The sequence below is a fragment of the Xyrauchen texanus genome, chromosome 27, assembly GCF_025860055.1.
Source record: "Xyrauchen texanus isolate HMW12.3.18 chromosome 27, RBS_HiC_50CHRs, whole genome shotgun sequence".
Classification (NCBI taxonomy): domain Eukaryota; kingdom Metazoa; phylum Chordata; class Actinopteri; order Cypriniformes; family Catostomidae; genus Xyrauchen; species Xyrauchen texanus.
In genome coordinates, this window is record NC_068302.1 from 22,686,554 (window position 1) to 22,708,594 (window position 22,041).

A 22,041-nucleotide genomic window follows, 5' to 3' on the forward strand; every position below is an offset into this window, starting at 1 on the left:
CTCAGCTCCGCCTCCTGAGCTCACAGAACCTCCCCCAGCTCTGCCTCCGGGGCCTCCTACAGTTCCGCTTCCAGAGCCTCCTACAGCTCCGCCTCTCGAGCCACTCAAGCCTTCGATGGCTCCGCCTTCAGAGCCTCCCGAGCCTCCTACGGCTTCGCCTCTCGAGCCACTCAAGTCTTCGACGGCTCCACCCTCAGAGCCTCCTACGTCTCTGCCCCCAGAGAATCCAGAGCCTTCCTGGTCTCCGTTCCTAAAGCCTCCCACGGCGCCGCCTACCTCGGCTCCGCCTCCTGAGCCTCCGTCAGCTCCACCTCCTGAGCCTCCCTCAGCTCTGCCTTCTGGGCCTTCTGAGCCATCACCTCCCTCGGCTCCGCCTCAGAGGTCCTCCTGGGCTCCACCTCACGTGGCTCCGCCGGCCTCCCTTGTGGCCACTCCATCTCCTAGGCCACCAAAACCGGCCTCTGTCCTGTGGTCACCTCCCAGGTCCCCTGAACCGGCCCTTGGCCCACGACCACCTCCCAGGCCACCAAAGCCGGCCTCTATCCTGTGGCCTCCTCCCAGGCCTCCTGACCCGGTCCCTGTCCTGTGGCCTCCTCCCAGACCTCCTGACCCAGTCCCAGTCCCGTGGCCTCTCCCCAGACCTCCTGACCCAGTCCCAGTCCCGTGGCCTCTCCCCAGACCTCCTGACCCAGTCCCAGTCCCGTGGCCTCTTCCCAGGCCCCCTGACCCAGTCCCTGTCCAGTGGTCTCCTCCTAGGCCTCCTGCATCTACCCAGTGGCCAGCTCCCAGACCATCGAAACCTGTCCCTTTGTGCCCCCGTGGACTGTTTAATTTCCCCTTGTTGCCCCCCTTGGACTTCCTGCCTGCCCTCTGTGCCCCTTGGACTGCCCCCCTGCTCTTGTGCCCCCCCTGGTCTGTCTGTCTGCCCCCGGTGCCATCATGTTGTTTTCTATGGTTTTTGTCTTGGGTTTTGTTTTCTCGTTTTTGGATCGTCTGGGATCCGATCCTTAGAGGGGGGGCTATGTAACGTATGACCTTGTCCTGTTTTACTGTTTCCCTTTTGTCTTCCATTTTGATACTTTCGTCACTCCATAGTTTTCACTTTTGAACCTTCTGTACCTCCATAGTCTTGTTAGCCATTGTGTTCATTGTTCATTGTTCTCACCTGTCCTTGTTAGTTTCCCATTGGTTTCTGTTCATCACCTCATCATGTCATTTTGAGTTCTGGTTGTTCATTGGTCCTGTCTTGTGTTTATACCCTGCCTGTTTGTGCAGTCCCTGTTGATCGTTGAATGTTAGTAATGTTTGTTGGTATGTTTGTTAAGCCTGTTCTGTGTTTCCTTCCCGAGTTCCCTGCTTATGTTTATTTCCCCATCGTGGGTTTTCCTTTGTGTTTGTTTAGTTAAATAAAGTTACTGCTTGTGGATCCTCAACCTTCGTCTGCCTTGTTGTCTGCCAAGCATTACACCATCTAGGGGGCACGTTCCAGCTTAAGGATCCTCTTATGGCCCTCTTTTGCGAGACCCACTGCAACAGTCAAAGTTGTCCATCCAGCATGTGTTTATAATGGAAAAAACAACAATTTAAAAATAGTGCAGACACAATGCTTTTGGTTCGGTGTGATTGGCATGTTAATGTCAAATTTGAAATCACAAGAGTAGTATACATTTTCAGTCCGAAGGGCATAGGGAACAAGTGTGCATCGATACATCCCTTCACAGGAAGTGGAAAAGGAAATGTTCTCACCATTGCACACCACCAGCTATGTATTAGTATTAAACACACACACACACACACACACACACACACACACACACACACACACACACACACACACACACACACACACACACACACACACACACACACACACACACACACACACACACATACAGCTCTGAAAAAATTATGAGACCTTTGCAAAATTATCAGTTTCTCTGGATTTACTATTTATAGGTATGTGTTTAAGTAAAATAAAAAACAATTATCCAGATTCCAGCTTTGCTGAAGCACCCACAGATCATCACTGATCCTCCACCAAGTTTCACAGTGGGTGGGAGACACAGTGGTTTGAAAGACTCTCCAGGTCTCCATCTAACCATTGGAAAACCGGCGGAGGATCGGTGATGATCTGGGGGTGCTTCAGCAAGGCTGGAATCGGGCAGATTCGTCTTTGTGAAGGACGCATGAACCATGCCACGTACAAGGTTATCCTGGAAGAAAACTTGCTTCCTTCTATGTATGACAATGTTCCTCAACTCTGAGGACTGTTTTTTCCAGCAGGACAATGCTCCATGCCACACAGACAGGTCAATCATGATGTGGATGGAGGACCACCGGATCAAGACCCTGTCATGGCCAGCCCAATCTCCAGACCTGAACCCCATTGAAAACCTCTGGAATGTGATCAATAGGAGGATGGATGGCCACAAGCCATCAAACAAAGCTGAGCTGCTTGAATTTTTGCACCAGGAGTGGCATAAAGTCACCCAGTAGCCATGTGAAAGACTGGTAGAGAGCATGCCAAGATTGATCTCTGAACTCTTTCATACTAAGTTAAAACATTAGTATTGTATTTTTTATTTTATTTATATGAACTTTGCATTACTCGAGGTCTGAAAGCACGTTGGTAATAACGTTACATCTCATCTTCATTGAATTCACAAGAATAAACAAACACATTGTGCTTAAGCTAACAACACACAAATGTGATCATCTTTAATGTATTTATTGAAAACATCCCATTAAACTTCCACAGTGCTGTGAAAAAAATAAGTGATTTTAATATGGTCAATCCTCTTTGGCAGAATAACCTCAACTAAAAAAAAATTAAAGTGTTTTTGGTAGCAGCTAGACCTGCACAATGCTTAGTAGTAATTTCAGAATTTTTTTCCTTACAAAACTGCTTCAGCAGGGTATTTCTGAAGAACATGGTTAGGAAATATATACTTATCATCAATGGACATTGAATGTACCCAAAATTATAGAATAAGCCTAATAATAAAACCTGTTGTTAAAGTCATCAAACAATAGAAAGCTTAATTGTTTTTCTTTTTTGTTTTACGTAGATTTGTGTAAAATCCGATAATGTTTTTGCCGTTATTGTTAACATTTTATGAAAAGTTTTGAAAGGAAATATTTATAATATCTCTGCACTGTTTCTAGATCAAAATTATAGTAAATCAAAAGACTTCAAATCAAAATTTGAAACATTACCCATGAAACAACGCCATACTGCCTCATGTTAACGTACATAACATATTTAATATGAGCATTTCATATGGTGCATAAAATAGCTAGATGATCTTTTTAATATTCAGTCGTTTGGTCCATTTGTAGCGCTACTCTCTCTGATCCACTGGGGGCGCGATTACCTCTCCGATCAATTCATCACGGTTTATTCAAATTATGTTTACTAAGTCTTATTTTACATGTTTACTGTTGGACAGGTGTGCCTTGTAGACTACATTTCACACATGTTTTCTAGCTAAAAGATGTAAAGGTCGTGAATATAATCAGTTTTGAATCAAGATGAGAAACCCTATGCTACTTTTTAAGTTTCGTTTTCGTCGTTTCCGCAAAAACAGCTGCGACTGCTTTATAGAAGTGTGTGAGTGGGTCAGCATACCTCCGTACATCGGTACAGAACACTCTACACAGCATGAGCAGAAGAAACAGAAAGAATCGGCTCTCTTGTGCCGATGTGCGTGCGGTTGGACTTGACTTCATAGAACTGCTGGAGGAAACAAACAGGAGATCTATCACTGACAGAGCCACACTGAAAGACATCTACAATCTAGAGTTTCGAGACAGGTGAACATTTCCTAGTTTTAGGTTTTTACATTGTAACTTTGTATGGTAGTGTTAGAAGTGTTGGTTATATTCAATGTTTTGGTTATTTACTAAGATTAGGCTATATATCTATTCAAATATATTTATTTGAAGAGGGTCATCAATATGTAACAACCGATTTGTATGTATCTTTACAGGGATGGCGTTAAAGACCCAAACTTCTCTACAGTGCTCTTTGCATTGAGCAAAGGCAACAAGGCGCGCATCAGATCAGGACATGTTTACTTTAACAATAATGTAAGAAACATCCTCTTTTTTTTCCTTACCAGTCAGTTTATGTATGTGTAATATCCAGTTTGTTATTTTTCCCTGTCTTTTCAGTCTCTGTAGGCTATCTTATATGATTATAGACTTTTATTTGGCGTATGCAACATTGCAAAAATAATGATTTCAGGTATGGATTTAATCACCTGAAGTCAAGTACTCTTTAATTTCCATCAAAAGAAAATCTAAATCAGAGGTGATCCAGCATTTCTCTGATTAATTGCTGACACAGACTTATCAACATTTCAACCACTAACTTGTGGAAAACAGAAGTTCTTACTCAACTTTATGCAGTTGTCATGACAGTTAACAATAAGTTGAGGTGTCTATTTCAGGAACACATTAGTATATGCTTAAATAAAGTAGCTTATCACTCAGTTAATAATTATGAGAGTGGGCAGATGGAAGCAGTCACGCAGGATTACTCCAGGCATGAAGTTTCCTGGGTGTCACACTGTTTATAATACACCGATCAACCACAACATTAAAACAACCTGTCTAATATTGTGCTGGCCTCCCTTTTGCCCTTGAGTCACACTTATCTTCTCTGAAGAATGCACACCTTGAAGAGAGGATAGAGATGCATGGAAGCAGAGAAAGACACAACATGTACCTCAAAAATAAGAGTATAATAAAGATTGTGATGTGTGAACACTGTTATTGAAAACAGGTAAAATCCAGACAATTGGCCACCTCATATGAGCACACAGGTTTACTTGCCTAAATACTTGATACTTCAAATATGATCATTCAGCCTTGTCATAAATATAGGCTGGTGTTAATGTGATGTGTTAGTGTGACATCCTCATGCTGGCGAATAAGCAAAAACTGAACATTTTCCTTTTATGGCATATCCAGGTCCGGTTAAGGTTGCATGATCAGTGGTTTAGATCTTCTCGCAGACAGCAAAATCAAGCCACGCCTAGTTTGAGTAATGGAAAATTACAACCATTCTCTAGTGGCCAGGATGCCTCTGATCCACCCTCCAATTCAGGACGAGAGGGTGGAGTCAGAGGAAGGAGGAAACTGGCTAAATACATCCTACACCGACTAGACAGTAAAGACAGGTGAGCTGGTTTTACATACTTTTAGTTTGAGCATGAACTAACAGCCATCCTCTGAAATTACTCAGAAATGTGAAGAGTATCACCTTACACCATTTGTACTTGTTACGAATGAGGCAGCGCGGAGAGAGGATCTAAATGCAGGTTTCTTTATTTAGCAAAATCAAAACAAACACAAAAAGGAAAAAACCCTCGATGGGGAAACAAACATAAACTAAGAACTCAGGCAGGGAAACACAGATCAGGCTTGACAACATTCAACAAACGACAAGGTAATGGAGGAACGGGCAGGGTTAAATACACACAAGGCAGGATGATTACCAACAAGACACAGCTGAGAACAATGACAGTGAACACGAACGCTAACAAGGAGACTATGGAGTTAAATAAAGGACAAAAGTGAAAACTAAGGAGCAAGGTGAAACACGACAGGGTAATACATGACATAGCCCCCCCTCAAAAGGATCGGATCCCAGACTATCCTAAAAACAAACATACAAAAAAACCAAAACCGAATCGTCCAAGGAATGAGGGGGGGAACTGGCAGACCACGGAGAGCACAAGGGGACACCAGACAATCCAGGGGGGGACAAGGGGCAGATAGGTAGACCAAGGGGGGCACCGAGGGCAGACAGGCAGTCCAAGGGGGCACAAGGGGCAGACAGACAGTCCAAGGGGGCACAGAGGGCAGGCAAGCAGTCCACGGGGGCACAAGGGGCAGACAGACAGTCCAAGGGGAGCACAAGACGGGGACTGGGTCAGGTGGCCTGGGAGCTGGCCACAGGACAGGGACAGGTTCAGGGGGTCTGGGAGGCGGCCAAAGGACAGGGACAGGTTCAGGAGGCCTGGGAGGCTCTGGAGGCGGAGACCTGGAAGGCTCGGGAGGCAGAGCCGATGGAGGTGGCACCGTAGGAGGCTCTAGAGGCGGAGACCTGGAAGGCTTGGGAGGCGGAGCCATGGAGGAGGCTCAGGCGGCGGAGCCGCAGAAGGCTCTGGGGGCGGAGCCGCAGGAGGCTCAGGAGTCTCTGGGAGAGGAGCCGTAGAAAGCTCGGGAGGCGGAGCTCTGGAAAGCTCGGGAGGCTGGGGAGGCGGAGCTCTGGAAAGCTCGGGAGGCGTTGGCTCTTGGATGGTCATGGCTGCTGACTCTGGCTCAGGGACGGTCGAGGCTACAGGCGTAGGTTCACTGCTGTCGGAGGCTACAGGCGCTGGCTCACTGCTGTCGGAGGCTACAGGCGCTGGCTCACTGCTGTCGGAGGCTACAGGCGCTGGCTCACTGCTGTCGGAGGCTACAGGCGCTGGCTCACTGCTGTCGGAGGCTACAGGCGCTGGCTCACTGCTGTCGGAGGCTACAGGCGCTGGCTCACTGCTGTCGGAGGCTACAGGCGTTGGCTTATTGGCCATGGTTAGCGGAGGCTGGAGAGCAGAGGCCTTTCTTCTCCTCCTCCTCCTCCTCCGGGCAGATGAAGTTAGCAGCGCTGGTTCATTGACCACGGCAGGCGTGGGGGTTGGCTCACTCACCGTGGCTGGAGAGGAAAGCCCAGAGGCAGGAGCTGGGATCTGGAGAGGTGGTTCCCCGGCAGCGAACTCCTCCAAGATGAGTCCCACGTACTCCCGCCAGGTGCAGTCTCCGGGAGTTCCCACCACCGGTGTTTGGGAACACCGAACCGGTACGCCATCTTCAGAGTGTGGTCATCCCAGCCGGTGCAACTGGCCACGTTGGTGAAAAAGTAGGAGAACTCCCGGACAGACAAATCCGCCTGTGTCAGCTCCATGAGGAACCCTGCTAGATCCATTGTAGGTCGTTCGTTCTGCTACGAATGAGGCAGCGCGGAGAGAGGATCTAAGTGCAGGTTTCTTTATTTAGCAAAATCAAAACAAACACAAAGGAAAAAACCCTCGATGGGGAAACAAACATAAACTAAGAACTCAGGCAGGGAAACACAGATCAGGCTTGACAACATTCAACAAACGACAAGGTAATGGAGGAACGGGCAGGGTTAAATACACACAAGGCAGGATGATTACCAACAAGACACAGGTGAGAACAATGACAGTGAACACGAACGCTAACAAGAAGACTATGGAGTTAAATAAAGGACAAAAGTGAAAACTAAGGAGCAAGGTGAAACACGACAGGGTGATACATGACAGTACTGTTGTTCCACCAGCATTATTCTTATTAAAGTGCACATTACTCTTGTAATATTGCTGTTTACTAAAGTGAGAAGTGAGAGTCCAAGCAGTGTTGTGTTCATTCTAAATTGACATTTTGCTACTGTACATTTGTCAAGCTTTCAAATCCCAAAGCTCCCTGCTGATAAGCTGAATACATTTAATTTCGGCATATACTGTATTTATATGAAGTAGTGGTCCAAAAATGTGAAGTTTAAAAAGTAGGCCTATGTCTACAAACAAAACATACAGATTTAGTGAAATGTTTTGATTGAAAAGTGTACTTGTGCTGTCTTTCTTTAAAATAAACACCTCTTGATTAGATATTTTGTTATCTAATACAATAAAATTCAGACATTTTTAATTGTGGCTTAATTTAATTTAATTGTTAATGTAAATCTTTAGAGTCCAAATTCTTTTTGCAACCACTGTATGCTAGGCTAGGTTTAAAAGTTAGAAGGTTTTGGATTATATGTTTATCTGAGTCCTTTCAGGTTAGTTTGAAAAGTTCAGGATTGCTGGCAATGAACAATGCTCAGAGTCTGAATGATGTAAGTGTTGTCTCTTTTAGAAGATATTTTAAGGTCCTTTATTCACTGTAACTAATTATATCCACACTTATTACACTTTTATCTGAATCGCAAAACCATGTTTGTGCTGTTCTCTTTCCTAGGTCTGTGTTTATAGCTGATAAGCATGGGGTGCGGGTGTCCTCAGACAGGGAGATCATTGATGGTGAGATTCAGATCAATGTCGACAGTGCAGAGGTTTATATGCTGAAGCTGTTTGTTGAGAACACAGGTCAGGAGGCTGTGTATTTCACCTACTATACCACTCTCCAATGGCTGCAGTGTTTCACTCTGGAAGACAGCAAGAAAGTCACACGCAACAATCCACTCCGTCTGGAACCACGTAAGTGCTGCCAATACCCTACATACTAAGTAATTAATAATTGACCATGGAACATTGAAGTATTGATAAATAATGCACACCCCGAGGTAGTAATGCGGTCACAATGCGAAGTGGAGTGGAACTGTAATGCGGTCAAGACCTGGAACTACTTCATAGCCGTGCGTTTACTGGAAAATAACTGCACACTTCAGAACGTCCGTCAACCAATCAGAATCAAGCATTCAACAGCGGTATAATCCAAATTATAAAACTGCACAGAGACACAAGATCATGACTTATATCGTTAACAAAGATGAAAAGATCTTACTATGCTGTTAAAAGGTTGTATTTGGTGACATGCCAGCCTGTCATCTTTGATTTGATTTATTAAATATGATAAATATTAGAAATGTGCTGTTGCCTTTTTTTTATTTTTTTTATTAGGTGAGCAGTATGAGGTGACTGTGAGATTCAAATCCAGTCATGTGGGAGTTTATTCAGCTTCTCTAGCGTTTGAGTTTAAGGAGAACACCCAAGCCACCACCCAACCCATCCACATTTTGCGCTTCATTAAAGCAGTGTACACGACTAAGCTTGCAGCCTTACTGGGCCCCACAGAACCATTCAAACCCCTGAGGCTCAACACCTCTGAACCAGAAAACTGCATAGTGGATGAGGGTGTTCCACCTGATGGGTAAGAGAAAAACCACTCAATAATTTTTTTCAGACAAAATGTTGTTGTTTTGACCTGTGTTGTTATGAAACATATCTGCAAATCTCAGATTCTTAAAGGAATAGTTCACCCAAAAATGAAAGTTCTGTCAATATTTACTCACCCTCATGTACAAAGTGTGACAGATGAATATATGAAGAATATCATCACCATTCTTTTCCATATCATAAAAATGTGGATGAGGACTGAGGCTGTCAAGCTACAAAATAATAAAACATCACACTATAGGTATCATGGTATCATAAAAGCTGTCCTTACCCATGTCTTTTGAAGCCATGCAGTATTGACTGTGTAAGGAACAGACCAAAAATGTAAGTTGTAATTGATAATCTTTCAAAATTTACCATTTCAGTGTTCCACAAAGCAAGAAAAGTCATACAAGTCTAGAATAACATGAGGGTGAATAAATAATGACAGAATATACATTTTGGGAAATCTATTCATTTAATATCCTTCTCCTGAATATCCATAATATCTGTTAATAATATAATTTCATGTGTGTTTATTTTACATAGTTTTGTTCAGAACAATCTGGAAAATGTAGTGTCACTGGGGCAATACACTCCTCCCCTCCATATATCTGAACTGGCAAAGCTCCTGAAAGATGACTGCTCTTCCCAGACTCTGAGAGGAAAGTGTCAGGAACTTCAGTTAGTGTCCTTTAAATTCCAATCATGTCATTGAGAATTTGTCTGAGACCAGGTTAACGTCTGGTGTTATAGTGTTTATATAGGTTTGAATGGTCTTGAATCAGCTTCATATGACATTTAATCATTAAGAAACATAACGATTATTTCCTTTGTGCATCTGGCGGTTTCAAGGTCACTATTGCAGAGTAAGCTGGAGTTCCATAACTATGCAGAACGATTCGATTTACTGCTGTACCTGGAGGAGTGTCAAATGCATGTTGACATCAAGAGATATAACAAAGACAAAGTCACCTTAGTGAGGGACACTGACAAAAGACTAGTGGTCTTAAATGTAAGTGGAAATGTTGCTGTATTTTATTAAACTTACCTGATAGACACAGATGAAGAGTGTTTCTTTAAAAGTGGACACTTTCTAGAAAGTAATTATATATTCATTGTATTTTTAGAAAGTACATTTTAGAAAGTAAAAAAAAAAATGTCGCTAGTTGTGCCATAGGAATGTAATTTTTGTCATTTTGTTCTGAAATCATTATAATTCCCACCACATCTCAAATTCTGCATTGTGTTTAATAGAGTCCCATGGTGGAATTTACATTTTAACATTGTTGCTTTTTTAATTTCAGACACCTTTGTCTTGCTAAGGCTAATTTCATAGCTAACAGTAAAGGGATTAATGGAAAGGAGGAAACGAGAAACGGCTTTATTCCTCTCTGAGCTATGTATAGTTATGCTCATTGAATATTGCCATATTCCTCTTGCATCACATGTGTTGAAATCAATTGCAAATCAAGTCCCCCGTGCCGTGCGCTGTGTGTGAGGAGCGCTACAGTTTGTGATGTATGGAGTTGCTGCTATCTAGAGTGTTTCAAATGAGTCCCTTATGAAGGTCCATGTTGGTTAGGATGCTGCTATAGAAGGCAGCTGTGTAGGTAGACAGGAGGCAGGTTTTGGAGCAAAGCCTAATGCACACAGTGTTCAAGTGTTTAATATGTGTTGGAAAGAGAAAAGGTTTTGAGGTTTTTGTTTATATCACTTGCGCAAAAGCTCCCTGGTGTATCGGAGAATCGGCCATCAGTTCTGAGGGGAGACCACCTTCTTCTTACCAAAAGTACTGAGGTCAAACTTTCATCTGTAACCAAATACAAGGGCTACGTCCACAAAGTGGAATTGGATAAGGTCAAACTGGGCCTCTCCAGAAGGTATGAATTATGAGTTAAATGTATGGCAGCTGTAATTAGCTGTAACAAACTGTTTTAGGACATTGCAGGAGAAATCTAGAGCAGCGCCTCACAATCCTGATCCTGCTGACCCTTTTCTTCCCGTTTGGCATGCCCACTTTCCAAAGCGGTCTGATTCCTCATGGTGGCACAGTGACTCGCCTCGATCCAGGTTGTGGAGGACGAATCTCAGTTGCCTCTGCTTCTGAAACAATCTTATTACATGGCCCATGACCCACCAAGAGCGAGAAACACCTTATATTGACCACGAGGAATGTAATCCACTTGACTCTACCCACCCTAACAACCAGGCCAATTGGTTGCTTTGGAAGCCTGGCTTGAGTCACTCAGTACACCCTGGATACAAACTCGTGATTCCAGGTGTGATAGGCAGCATCTTTGGCCTGAATTAGGTGTGTCTAACAAAAGAGACATCCAGAATGTGCAGTGTTGGGGGTACTCCAGGACCAGGATTGAGAAACACTGATCTACAGCAATAAAAAGATAATATAAAACAATTCCAAGTAGCTTGTATCAAAATCATAACAGAAATCCATCCGATGAAAGCCCATTGATGCATGTGTGTGTGTGTGTGTGTGTGTGTGTTAAGATTCCTAGATAAAATTTTCATAAATAACATGGAGTTCCGTGTAGAGTTCACGGTTAATCGTCTCCCGTTAAGACTACAACACAGAGCTGTACACATGGCGGTCCAGCACAACCTCAAAGATGTGCTATTCCCTGTGGGGTCAAGGGACGTGTCCCCTGCACCTCTGCCTTCCCTGAAGTCAGTAAGAGCCAGCTGAGCTGAAAATATGTTTTATAATAAGACATTATGGAGTATTTCAGTTGAATGTGTTTGTATGTGTATATAGACTCTTTGATCGAAATCTGGAGAGGAACCCTGAACAGTACAGTGCAGTATGTAACATCGTGGCCGGTACGTCCAAGCCAGCACCTTACTTGGTGTTTGGGCCTCCTGGCACTGGTAAAACTGTCACACTAGTGGAGGCCATCAAACAGGTAAAGCAGGTTATTTCATGCATGCATGCAAAAACACACCTTCATAAATAATCACCCCATCATGCACACCTGCATGAATCTGTTTTTATATTTACCTATATATAACACTACATGTAGCCCAACACATATTAGTTGTTTCTTTCTCTGTATTTCTCTCTTTATTTCATCTCTAAGGTGGAGAAGATGGTACCTGGTGCCTGTATCCTTGCATGTGCTCCCTCTAATAGTGCTGCTGATCAACTGTGCGAAAAACTTATCAGTAGCCAACATGTTGACTCACAGAAAATCTACCGACTCTATGCTAGTACACGCAATCCTAAAGACATCCCTACGGCAGTAGTTGTAAGTATCTTATTTTTATAAAGTTAAATAAAATGCACACATGTTGAAAAAAATTTAATAATGATGATAAAAGTGAAAATACAACACAGTAATAACAATAATAATAATATTACAAAAACAGAAAAAAAAAACAGATTGTAAAACCCATAAAAATGTCAATTATGATATGAAAAAATAATGACATATACAGGGGCCGCATAAAAGTATTTAGATACTTAAGGCACACATACATTTTTTTTTGTTGTTTTTGCATTAAATAACAAAATACCAAACTAAATGGCACATGTTTTAAAGAAAGAAAAGCATACTTTTTAAGACAAACATTTCACAAAATGTTTGTTAGGTTTTAAATCCTATAACTAAAAATATTTGGACACTTCATGGTTTCAAACTTAACATGTAACATGTCCATTGTTTATGTGATGAACTACACCTGTGTGACATTTACATTTAGTCATTTAGCTGATGCTTTTATCCAAAACGACTTACAAATGAGAAACATAGCAAGCAATTTGCCATACAAAGTTCTGCCAAGCTCTTAAGGTGGCTGAGTAGTATAGGCGCTAGCGCAGAAGAAAGAGACTGACAAGTATTTTTTTGTGTGTGTACTGTAAGTGCAAGTTAAGTTCAATAGTAAGTGCAATTAGTGTGGATTGGTTAAGTGCTCACATAATAGTGGTGTTTTCAGCTGGTTCTTGAATGTTGAGATAGTTTCAGTAGATTGTGTGGATGTTGGAAGCTGATTCCACCACAGTGGAACAGAGAACGTAAACAATTGTGAAATAGACTTTGAGCTTCTTTGTGATGGGACCACCAGGTATCGCTCATTCATAGACTGCAGTGAAGTAAATTGAATTGAAGTAAGGGTGCGGTTCCACTGGCTGTCCTGAAGGCCAGAGTTAAATCCTTGAATTTGATGCAGGCAGCTACAGGTAGCCAGTGAAGTAAAATCAAGATTGGGCTCACTTGAGCCCTTTTTGGCTGATTGAAGACCAGATGCGTTGCTGCAATCTGGACCATCTGCAGTTAGCTGGGAGGCCACCTTACAAAGTACAGTAGTCCAGTCTTGAATGGCCAGAGCTTGGACCAGGAGCCTTGCAGCATATTCAGACAGAAAAGGTCTGATTTCCCTGATGTTATGGAGCGCAATCACTTGGACTCTGCTTGGACACCTGTGTGTACTTGAGGGGAACTGACCTCATTGATACACAAAAAATGTCCTTGGGTCCATATATGTTATTAATGCAATTTCATTCATACATTTTAATTGTGATTGAAAGAAATATATCACAAAAATGGGTGACTTACAATGAACACATATCGTACATCCTACTAAAACAATTGTATGTCCGAGAGACGAAGACAGGTCCACGTACCTTTGGATAATTTGTTTATCGTTTTTGCCTTCAAAACAAAATAAACAATGAACTGTTCATTTATCTAATTTCCATTATCTCTCTTTTATCAATTTACTACCATTTATATTGTATCTGCTTGTTTTCAGTATAAAGGAAAGAGCCAAAAACAAGAAAACAAACTTTTCATTAGAGATTATAAACTGTGGCGTAGCCAGGCCCATCCAAAATATTACAGATTACTCTTTGACTTCAAATACATTTATAAAATAGTAAAGAAAATTGCATAAAATTAGTTTTTAATATTAAAGAACTCACTGAATATACCGCCTTTTTGTTGTTAAGGAAAATTTGGTAAAAAATATAAAATTGGGTGAAAATTTGGCCCATCAATTTTTGTTGAGGCCCACCTAAAAGTAATTTTCTGGCTACGCCCTTGATTATAACTTGAATAATTTGTTTTGCACATGTGTGCGGGCCTGAGAATCCTGTTTTCACTGATTGTCAACGTGCATCATCATCTGTTCTTTCTCAACCCCGTTCATAGAAATTAAGAGTTCACCAAGTTCAGGTTTATCGATTGCTTTTGCAGCTAGATTCTATTCATTTTAGGACTTTGATATTTCTTAGAAAAACTTCTGACTACTGCTTGTTTATTGCAATCTCATCGAGCAAAAGACAACTTGCTATCAACCGCGGGATGGGGTGCAATGCTTTTTAATTTTAAAAGGAAAATTATGAAGTGGGATGCTGTGTATAGACCTACTGTAACTGTAACTAAATAAACTTTTGATCTGGTCTTTGTTGTTGTTGATAATGATAATTAAATCAAGCCAATAAATGCAGGGGAAACATAAGGAATAAGCCTTGTAGGACAAGGGCAAAAAAGGATCATAGGATTTTTTGAGGGAAGGATGTCAGCCCGTATTGTTCATGTATAATTATTTATTTTAATCTCTCTTTTTATTAAAATGTTTTTCATTCGTAGTTACACCTTTTGCTTTCCAGTTTTTATTCAGCAAGTGTTAAGTTAATTGTCGGGGTGCTAGTAGCACGCAGTTCTTCACTTACCACCTATCTGAGGCCCGCTCGCCATTCCTTTGAATTTATGAAATAAAATGCAACTAAACACTCCCTTTTCTGATTTACTTTTGCTGACATGGAGTTGCATTTGCTTGATTTATAAAATTTTTTAAAAAAAATCATAAGACCTACTTCACTGAACCTGAAAACGGCCCCCTCACACTGAAAGCATGAATCCCTAGTGTAATTAACTTATTGATCATCTGAGTAATAGATCATCTTTTTTATTAAACCTTTTTTTTTATCAAAAAGGTAAATGTATTAGGTAAAAGTGTTGCCCGTTAATCCAACCTGGTCTTAGAGAATCATGTTGCTGGTAGGCTACATCAAGCCAAAAATCCAAGGCACTCACATGGGGTATAGGCCTAATATTAATAAGGCCAGCTATTATAATGGGGTAATAATATAATTGTGTCTAGAAAAGCCATACTTAAGGTATGTACAACAATTATTTAACTTAATTCCCCTTAAGTTTTCAACACATTCGCTGTCCATAAATAATATTTTATTGCATAATGGTTGAACGGATATTGTTAGGAATAAACTTGGATCTCGGTGTAGTCTAGAATACAACACTTCTGCCATCAAGAATTCTTCGGTCCCTTTCAGTGCATGCCCAGCTAAATGCAGTTGGGAGTCTGAGTTTCTGAAGACTTCATGAAGGAAGGAGAAAGAATGACAACACACAGAGTGCTTCTATTCAATCTACTCAAAGTTTATTACAGCAAGCATAATATTTATACCTTTCATAGAACAAAGAACAACCAACAGCCAATAGTATAGTGACAGCAGGACAGCAAGACAGCCAAGGACAAGAAATTGTTGATACCGGAATAGTAAAGGAACAAAAATCATATACGACCGTCCTAGATATTTGTTACGTCTGTAACTGAGATATTTAGCTCACGAAAAGCAGTATGTGCTCGTTGGAGCACAGAACATTCCAAAAGAGAATAAGACAAGAGAAACTAACAGCATCTAGGAAGGTCATGGACTCTTCGTGCATGTGGTGTCCTTCTGTGGTTATCACACATACATACAGAGTTAGATGTCAAATGTACAATTTATATTTCTTACAGATATAGTGCAGGTAAAATCTTGTCTCTATGCAGACCATATAGCTCAGATGTTAAAGAGAGACAACTGCATAATAGATAAGGGTTTGATTTTATTCAATCAGTTCATGGTTAGATGTATCCTAAAAAAAAAAAAAATAGAAAACTATTTGTAGCCATTAAAAATGTTAGGTTCATTCTGTTCTGTTTAACACATATCATACTGTATATCAGTGGTGTAGTAGTGTCTGAAGAGGTGGGCATACTGTGAATTTATGAAAGACCCAACCCCACCTGCACCCGATCTCTAAAATTAATTTACATTTATATACATTACATATGTAAAATTTCAAAGGATTTTTTTACCATAAAAAAAGAAAAGAAGAAAAGACTGTTGTAATTGTAGTCCCACATAAACTTACAAAATATATATCAAGGTAAGTTTCTTGCTGGCATGGTGTATAGTTGTCACGATGCCCTGTTGTCTGCCCCGTACTCTCACTTGTCACCTGTCTTAAACTGCACTTCCCATAGTTCCGTGCCCTCATCACTTCCAGCTGTCAGTCATTGTTCTCACCTGCATGTCGTTTAGTCATCATTGTCCTTGTGTATTTAAACCCTGTTGTTTCTCCTTTCGTAGTCGTCGTCAAATGTGAATGTAAATGTGCCAATGTAAATGTAAATGTAAATGTAAATGTTAATGTCTTGTATATTCTGGTCTGTGTTCCTGCCTGAGCCCGTCGTGGATGTTTCCCCTCGTTTATATCTTTTGTTTCCCCTCGTGGATGTTTTGTTTGTTCCAGTCTTGTTTGTCTTATTATTTTCAATAAACTGCATCTAGATCCCCACTCCTCGTCTGCCCTCGTCTTCCTGCATAACAGAACGACCGACCACGATGGATCTAGCGGTTCAACAGGCGAACTATAGACTTCTCTGCCTCAAACAAGAGGACCGTCCAGTGGAGGATCACATTTGCGACTTTCTGGAGCTGGCGAATGTAGCGGACTTCCCAGAATACTCCCTGGTGGTGTTCTTCAGGGCAAATCTCCACAGTTCGCTAAGGAGCTGTTGCCACCGGCAACTCGCCGCTGGACGCTCCTCGACTTCGTGGAGGAGACACTGCAAGTTTGCGGCTCGCCGTTCACTGTGGGCATAGAAGAAGAGGGCTTTACCTCTCCTCCCTCAGTGGTCACCCCCCAGCCTTCCATGGCTCGTCCCTTCAGGCCTGCCATGGCCAGCGAGCCAATGCCCACGCCTGCCACGGCCAACGAGCCAGCGTTGCCAGCGTCGTCTGCCCGGAGGAGAAGAGGAAAGGCTTCTGCTCCCCAGTCTCCGCCTGCCACGGTCAGCGAGCCAGAGTCCACGCCTGCCACGGTCAGCGAGCCAGAGTCCACGCCTGCCACGGTCAGCGAGCCAGAGCCCACGCCTGCCACGGTCAGCGAGCCATAGCCTCGACCGTCCCAGAGCCAGCGCCTGTAGCCTCGACCGTCCCAGAGCCAGCGCCTGCAGCCTGGAGCCTCCCAGGGCCCCTCCTCTCGAGCCTCCCAGGGCTCCGCCTCTCGAGCTTCCCAGGGCTCCGCCTCTCGAGCCTTCCAGGGCTCCGCCTCACGAGCCACCCAGGGCTCCGCCTCACGAGCCACCCAGGGCTCCGCCTCCCGAGCCTCCCCCGGCTCCGCCTCCAAAGCTTTCCACGGTTCTGCCTTCCACGGCTCCACCTCCTGAGCCTCCCACGGCGCCGCCTCCTGAGCCTCCCTCGGCTCTGCCTCCAGAGCCTCCTACGGCAACCGTCTCCCTCGGCTCCGCATCCAGAGCCTTTTACGGCGACGCCTACCACGGCTCAGCCTCCAGAGCCTCCCTCGGCTCCGCCTCCTGAGCCTTCCACGGCTCCGCCTCCCACGGCCCTGTCTCCGGAACCTTCTACGGCTCTGCCTCCTGAGCCTTCCATGGCTCTGCCACCTGAGTCTTCCATGGCTCCGCCACCTGAAACTTCCATGGCTCCGCCTGCCACGGCTCCGCCCTCGGAGTTCACCATGGCTGTGGCCCTGTGGCCGACTCCCAGGCTTCCTGAACTTGTCCTGTGGCCGACTCCCAGGCCTCCTGAACCTGTCCCTGCCCTGTGGCCGACACTAAGGCCTCCTGAACATGTCCCTATCCTGTGGCCACCTCTCAGGCCTTCTGATCCAGTCCCTGTCCTGTGGCCACCTCCCAGGCCTCCTGACCCAGTCCCCGTCTTGTGGCCCTTTTGGACTGCCTGTCTGCCCCTTGTGCCCTCCGTGGTCTGCCTGTTTGCCCTTTGTGCCCCCCCTTGGACTGCCTGTTTGCCCTTTGTGCCCCCCGTGGACTGTCTGTTTGCCCTTTGTGCCCCCCTTGGACTGTCTGTTTGGCCCTTGTGCCCTCCTTGGTCTACCTGCATGTTTTGTTCCTTCCAGTCTTGTTTGTCTTATTATTTTCAATAAACCGCATCTAGATCCCCACTCCTCGTCTGCCTGCGTAACAATAGTACACTGTTAAGAACCATGGTATGGTAACTTGATGTTAAATATGTATTTAAATTAATATGTGTCATTAATGTTCCTTTTATTAGGCTACTATGAAAATTGTTAATACTTTATTATTACTCTAACTAATAAACTAATTCATAATACGCCATAAACTGTTAAGCATTGTAGCTAATATGAGTGTAGTAATGTTCACGTTGACTTGTATTACCAGATACAGCCTACATAAAAATGAATGGTTGTTTGTGTTAATTGTGCACTATGATGTGCTTTTCTGTGTAGAGTGAAATTGTTTTACTATTTAGAAATATAAACTGAAATGATTTGATATAACGAGAAAAAGGCACCACAGACAGCAGTAAAAGGCAAAAAAAAAAAAAAAGAGCATCAAAAGCTAGCAGGGGTGAAATAACATACAGTATTTTCACAAAGTTTAATGTGCATAAGTTACATTTAAATGTGTATATATATATAAATATGTAAGTTTAGCAGGGACATAAATTTACAGTTCAAATTATGGTTACCCCTGAGATGCTTTTTCATCAGATGCTGGAAATGTCCTGCACCTTACTGAAACATAAAATATGATTGGTTAACAAATATCCAATTGCATCTGAAATGAACGTTCTGATTGGTAGATCAGTTTAGTCGAACTGTCTGTCTTGTCAGTGCCATCAGTTGCTCTCCCGCTGCTCTGTGCGCATTTAGAGAAAATCGCTGTACACTTTTTAAAATAATAATAATAAAAAAAACACAATTCACTCAACAGTGCTTTGGCATTGTGCTATTAGATTGAAAAAGTTAAAGAGTCAAAAGTCTACTCGTTGTTCTGGAGGGCATAATCACTTATTTCATGTGGGCAAACACAAAATCCTAAGAAAGAAAGGTGGTTTTACAGCGTATGCCTGCATATGCTCTAGACTACACTACTGCTGTATATGGACACAAATTCACACCCCCACGATATTTCACTTTTAAAAGGTATACAATCATTATAAAAATGTATTCTAGTTCTTATATGAAATGAAAAAGTGGAAAATAAAAGTATTTTCTCAATTTTTATTTCTTTCAAGATGAAAAATAAGTAAACAGTCAGTTTATTGGAAAATAACTATCCAAAGGTACACGGACTGAGACGGCATTAGGGTGGGTAAATAATGGGAGAATTATAATTTTTGGGTGAACTATTTCTTTAAGTATTCATATCGTTTTTGGGGCTACTTTATGTAAAATGTGTATAGTTTTCATGGTGTTGATTTTGACTTTGCACATGTTCATGTTGTTTGTGTGTGTGTGTGTGTGTATAGAAAAACAGTAATCTGGATGGTGATTTAATTGTTTTTCCATGTAAAGAGGATCTAATGTCTTACAACATCCTAGTCAGCACTCTGGTCACCGCAGGCAGGTAAAGTATCATGTACACATGCAAGATTTCTTCGCATACATTTACATAAATCAATAAGAACTATGTTTATGTGTGTTGGTAGGCTGGTCAGTGGGGGGATTCCTCCGGGTCATTTCACTCATATCTTTGTAGATGAGGCTGGACATGCTGTGGAGTCAGAGACTGTCATCAGTGTGGCAGGTAGACAATCACTAACTTTAGATATTTAATTTTGACATTGGCCACTAGAGATCTGTCTGTGGGAACATGTCACTGTCTCTCATTTGGTGTGTGTTTGTGTATAACTACATGCATGGATGTGTCTGTGTGTAGGACTGTTGAATGCAGAGACTGGACAGCTTGTTTTGGCTGGAGATCCCTTGCAGTTGGGGCCGATTCTGAGATCTCCTCTAGCCATTAATCATGGACTTGGTGAGATTCACATGTATACAGACTAGGGTAAACAGATGTGCCGATGTGCTTGCACAAACACAAAACTCAGTATGTTGACATGCACAGTTCAAATCGGGTTACAGCAAGTTTTTGCTTCATCTGTCTATATACATGATACAGTGCATAATCATATATTTAAAAGAAGGTCGTCAGCTGAGGAAGTGTCTGTCTTTCGGAGCATGGCATAATGCATATAATGACTAATTGTGGTCCACTTAACATGTACTATACATGCTGAACAAAGCTGAGATACTATCGACTTTGCAAAATTTCAGTCTGACTAAAGGATTTATATTATATTTTAAAAAGACAAATTATTGTTTTAGTCCAACTGAAATCAAATTTTAAAGTGTTTATAAATGTACTGACTGTTGACTCAAAGCACTTTGATGAGTACAGAATTTCTTATCATGACGACTTGTTTCATGAACGCAGATTCCCTAAATTGCTGGAGTTTTGGGAGTAGCTGCTGCATAGCAAAAACCTCACTGACGCTATAAGACATCGCAGCTGATGATACAAAATGCTTTTATGTAGTTGTATCAATCATTAGTTTCACAGCAAAAGTTATTTTAGAGGCTTTTGAATTGATTGAGTCAGAGCATTCAATGCAACTCCTCTCACTGCTGGGGCCGAGGAATGCACAATCCTATGAAACACGTGTTGACACTGTTAGGCAATCGTTAGCATTGCTTAATTTTGAAAGATCTATTTCTTCAGCAAATGACATAGCAAGTTAGCACAGCCTTTAGCTAATAAAACCATTAAATATTTTTATTTAATATTTTATATTCATTGATGCAGCTTTCTTCAGATATCAGATATTTTGCCTTGTTTCCTTGTTCAAAACATCAAAACTTCCTTAACCCTATAAGCTCGGATGGACCTGAGAGAAAAAATATAATTGTCAAAATATTAATAACGTCTCGGTTACTGTTGTAACCTCCGCTCCCTGATGGAGGGAACGAAACGTTGTGTCGATGTAGTGACACTAGGGGTCACTCTTGAGAGCCCCAAACACCTCAAACCTTTGAGAAAAGGCCAATGACAATTAGCGAGTGGAATTTGCATGCCACTCCTCCGGACATACTGATATAAAAGGAGCTGGAATGCGGCCACTCATTCAGGTTTTGTGCTGAGGAGCCGAGACAAGGTCCTGGCCATTTCAGCAGCTAGTACAACGTTGTGGCAAGAGGGACACAATGTCTCGTTCCCTCCATCAGGGAACGGAGGTTACAACTGTAACCGAGATGTACCCCCTCTGTCACTCACTTGGCGTTGTGTCGATGTAGTGACACTAGGGTTCCCTATACAAAAACGCCACAACAGCTAAACCGTTACGTGAACTGCCAATGCAGGTGCAAGCAAGCTGCTGCGTGCGTAATAGGTACATCAGTCTGCACGTAACCTCCCCGAATGCCCCAAAAGACGTCATTTAGTTCCCCACACCCTGAGGGGGGGAAGCGACATAACAAGCATGCATGGGAGCAGGCCGTGCCAGCCATGGCCTTTTCTCTCTATGTTTTCTCTCCGTAGAGTATTAGATTCAGCTGGGGCCATCTAAAGCTATTATTCGCATTGGGGAAGGTGGGCCCAAGGACATTTTTATTGTATCAATGAGGTCAGTTCCCCTCAAGTTCACACAGGTGTCCAAGCAGAGTCTTTTCCTTTCCTATTCTTTCAGGGGGAAAAGACCCCACGGAGACCACATCCTGCCTGAAGGGGAGGTTAACTTGTGGAAAATACATAATGTGGGCTCACCAGCCACACACGGGAGAGGCGTGGTGGTAGGTCCTGCCTCGAAGGGGAGGAGCTCTACAACACAGCGACCAGGGCAGTGGGAGCTCTGCCCAAGCGAGACGCGGGTCTGCTGACAGGGAAACTGTACAGCGGAAAATACATCACAGGGGATTATCGGAGTAACCGACACTTGTGGAGCACCTATCCTAGTAAAGGGCATATTAGCACCCATAGTGGGTCCGCGAGCCACAGGGCTTGGGAGGAA

The 22,041-nt window shown here is 42.8% G+C and overlaps 1 protein-coding gene across 3 annotated transcripts in view; it reads left to right on the top strand.

The window, feature by feature from the left end:
* The first annotated feature begins 3,342 nt into the window (after nt 1-3,342).
* The window catches only part of mov10b.2 (Moloney leukemia virus 10b, tandem duplicate 2), a 32,126-nt gene continuing 13,427 nt past the window's right edge, over nt 3,343-22,041 (top strand). Inside the window, exons 1-14 of one of the 3 annotated variants that reach the window (XM_052093774.1) lie at nt 3,343-3,813; nt 3,990-4,089; nt 4,975-5,183; nt 8,026-8,264; nt 8,688-8,937; nt 9,492-9,626; nt 9,798-9,957; nt 10,671-10,825; nt 11,454-11,630; nt 11,719-11,866; nt 12,041-12,208; nt 19,507-19,604; nt 19,687-19,784; nt 19,917-20,015. In XM_052093774.1, the coding sequence (XP_051949734.1) occupies nt 3,662-3,813; nt 3,990-4,089; nt 4,975-5,183; nt 8,026-8,264; nt 8,688-8,937; nt 9,492-9,626; nt 9,798-9,957; nt 10,671-10,825; nt 11,454-11,630; nt 11,719-11,866; nt 12,041-12,208; nt 19,507-19,604; nt 19,687-19,784; nt 19,917-20,015 (2,188 nt within the window). In that variant the 5' untranslated portion in view covers nt 3,343-3,661. Of the gene's footprint in view, nt 3,814-3,989; nt 4,090-4,974; nt 5,184-7,780; nt 7,904-8,025; nt 8,265-8,687; nt 8,938-9,491; nt 9,627-9,797; nt 9,958-10,670; nt 10,826-11,453; nt 11,631-11,718; nt 11,867-12,040; nt 12,209-19,506; nt 19,605-19,686; nt 19,785-19,916; nt 20,016-22,041 lie in introns of those variants that run through there. The other 2 variants (XM_052093775.1, XM_052093776.1) reach the window with 2 other exon arrangements.